We start from the raw sequence: 2546 nt of genomic DNA on the forward strand, positions 1-2546 counted from the left end.
GGGGAGAGTAATGAGGGAGAAAGCGCTGGCACATATCAAGAGCTCTAGTGCCACAGATAAAGGTACCCAAAAGCTTCAGCCTGAACACAGTGTTTGCAGGCAGGGACAGCAGTGCCCAGCGCCTCCGGGACTGAAAACATCCCAATTCCAAGGGCTGAAAATGATGAAAACATCCCAATTCCAATTCCACTGCCCTCTCCGACTCATAGCACTGCATGCAGGAATGGGGCCAGTTCACACCATTGCTGGCATTTCCCATCCCTGCTGTCGAACACGGTGAATCCCAGCCGGTGCCATGCAAACCGCCACGGCTCAGACTGTGCTCTGAACACAGGGGCTCTGCTTGTCATCCCGCTCTGAAAGACTGGAGGAATCTTTTCCCCAGCATCTGCTCAAACACCGGAGCTCCCAACACAAGGCTCAGCCCTCGGCAGGCAGCCGTGCAGAGACGGCCGTCTGCAAACACCGGGACCTCCAACTCACTGGCAGCGACGAAAGAAAGTTATTACAAAACCAGAAGGCTGATATTTAACCCATTACCCAGCTCCTAAAAGCATTAATGTGCCTTGAAAAAAAGACTAAACGGAAGGAAAAGCGACAACCAACACTTATGCGGTGTCCCCTGCAGCGAGGAGCGAGGTGCGCCCAACACCAAGCTCTGCCCCGGGACCCCAACGCTCTTTGCTACCTGCTCATCCGGGGCAGGCTCTCCCGACCGCCACGCAGCAGCCCCGCTGCCGACACACGGCTCAGACGGCTCTTCCCGCATACAAGGCTGTTACCTCGCTTAAAGGACCATCTCTTCTTCCAGCGCTTCGAAAATGAGGGCCAGGAGTGGTTGAGCAGCGAGTCTGCCATTTGGGAGCCCTGTGCAAGGTATAACCCCGAGCAGGAGACGACAGCACAGAGCACGGCAGAGCTCAGCGCGGTCTAAGGCAGCACTGCAGGCTGCAGCCCAGGGGCTGGGAAGGGGGGAGTGGAGAAGCCAAGTGTTTTGTCAGAAGTATCAGCTGATGGAAGCTGTAGCCAGAGAGAAATTCCTGGTCTCTGGCGTTCCCACCTGTGTGATGGGTCAGTGACTTCCTACAGCGGGACCCGGGGAGGAGTGGCACCGGAGCGCACACAGCCCCTGAACGCTGCCCGAAGTGTGCAGATGGAAACAGAAAACAAGCTGTGAGCACACCATAACCCCCTTCCTCTCTCTGCTCCAACCTCCCTGCTCCATTCATGACGATCAGCTGTCAGCCTGACAAACCACCGCCTTTAGGGTGGTTCTGCAGGGGCGGAACCTTCACCTGGGAAGCGTAGGGTAAGAGTTAAGACCACAGGCTTCGTATTTGCACCTTTGGCATTGTTTTCAAGTGCCAAGCACAGCCTGTGCAAGGGAAAGCGCGAGACCCTGACCGTCTGCAACATCAGCATCGTCTTGCAGCTCACAGCAAGTCCCCATCCCCTGGCAAGGACCCTTCTCCGAGCCCTTCTCCGCTGTCCCTCTCAGGGAGGCAGGTGGGAGCTATCTCCAAACTGCCCCAAGAGACCAAATTCCCCACCCTGAGATCTCCAAGCCCAGTGCTCCCAATTGGCACGAGCCTCACAGCCCAGACCGGCTCCAAACTTTGCTCCCAACTCCTTGGTTAGGCTGAAGAAGACGCGTTTTACCCCTGTGCGGCTCCTGGGCCAGACCGAACCTTCTCCCCACTGCTCAGCTCCTGCTTGTGGCCTGGCTGAGCAGAGCCCAGCCGGTTTGGGAACAGCCACGGGCACCTCCACGCCATGGAGCCCACACTGGGTTGGTGGTATGCAAAGGCAGATGACGAAGAGCGTTTCCCTCACCCAGCCGCAAACCCCAAAGCGTCATCTGCCCAACACAACCCTCCCCACATCCCCTTGGCATCGTCTCCCCGATAACACGGGTGCCCAGCCCTGGAGGGGGAGGTTTGGAGGGGGATTTGGGGGACCGTAGCTCAGCTGCAGGGCCGGGCACAGACCCCTCTTGTGCCTGGCCCAAACCCAGCTGTGGGCAGCGCCAGGGTGTCCTCGCAAACCTCCAGCTGTGGCACAGCAGGAGCTGAGACCAGCACCCATAGGGTGTTCAGCCACTCCAGCACTGCCCCAAAGGCAGCCGTGGGGACACACTGTGGGTTCAAACTCATCTCCTCCTCTTCGCTCGCAGCACAGTGAAGCTCCTGGTAGGCTGAGTCTCCCCAGCCCACGTTTGGCCTTCAAGTGCCTGCAGGGGGGAGGCTGAACAAAGCCCAGAACTTGGACTTTTGGCTTCAAGACAAACTGCTTCCTCACAAGGCTTTGAGGAAGATGAGTGACAACCCCGTTGCTGTGGGATGGAGCTCGTGTGGAGAGCGACTTACCCGAGGGCTGGCAGCACCTCTCTGGTGGGTTCCCGTGGACGCTTGTACCCGACAGCCCTGGCTTCTTCCCCAGCCGCTGGTGCAATGCAAGAAGCAGAGACTCACCGGGGAAGCAGCAGCAGCTGTGCGGCCGGTTTGCTCACGGGGGCTTCTGGCTCAACCATCTCACCGCTTCCCCTT

The 2546-nt window shown here is 58.5% G+C and overlaps 1 protein-coding gene across 1 annotated transcript in view; it reads right to left on the reverse strand.

The window, feature by feature from the left end:
* ARHGEF18 (Rho/Rac guanine nucleotide exchange factor (GEF) 18) overlaps positions 1-858 on the reverse strand; it is a 45699-nt gene extending 44841 nt beyond the window's left edge. The window contains exon 1 of the mRNA XM_009895160.1: positions 783-858. Coding sequence (XP_009893462.1) covers positions 783-858 — 76 coding nt within the window. The remainder of the gene's footprint in view (positions 1-782) is intronic.
* Between the last annotated feature and the right edge of the window lie 1688 nt (positions 859-2546).

This window comes from Charadrius vociferus, unplaced genomic scaffold, assembly GCF_000708025.1.
Source record: "Charadrius vociferus isolate BGI_N301 unplaced genomic scaffold, ASM70802v2 scaffold291, whole genome shotgun sequence".
NCBI lineage: Eukaryota > Metazoa > Chordata > Aves > Charadriiformes > Charadriidae > Charadrius > Charadrius vociferus.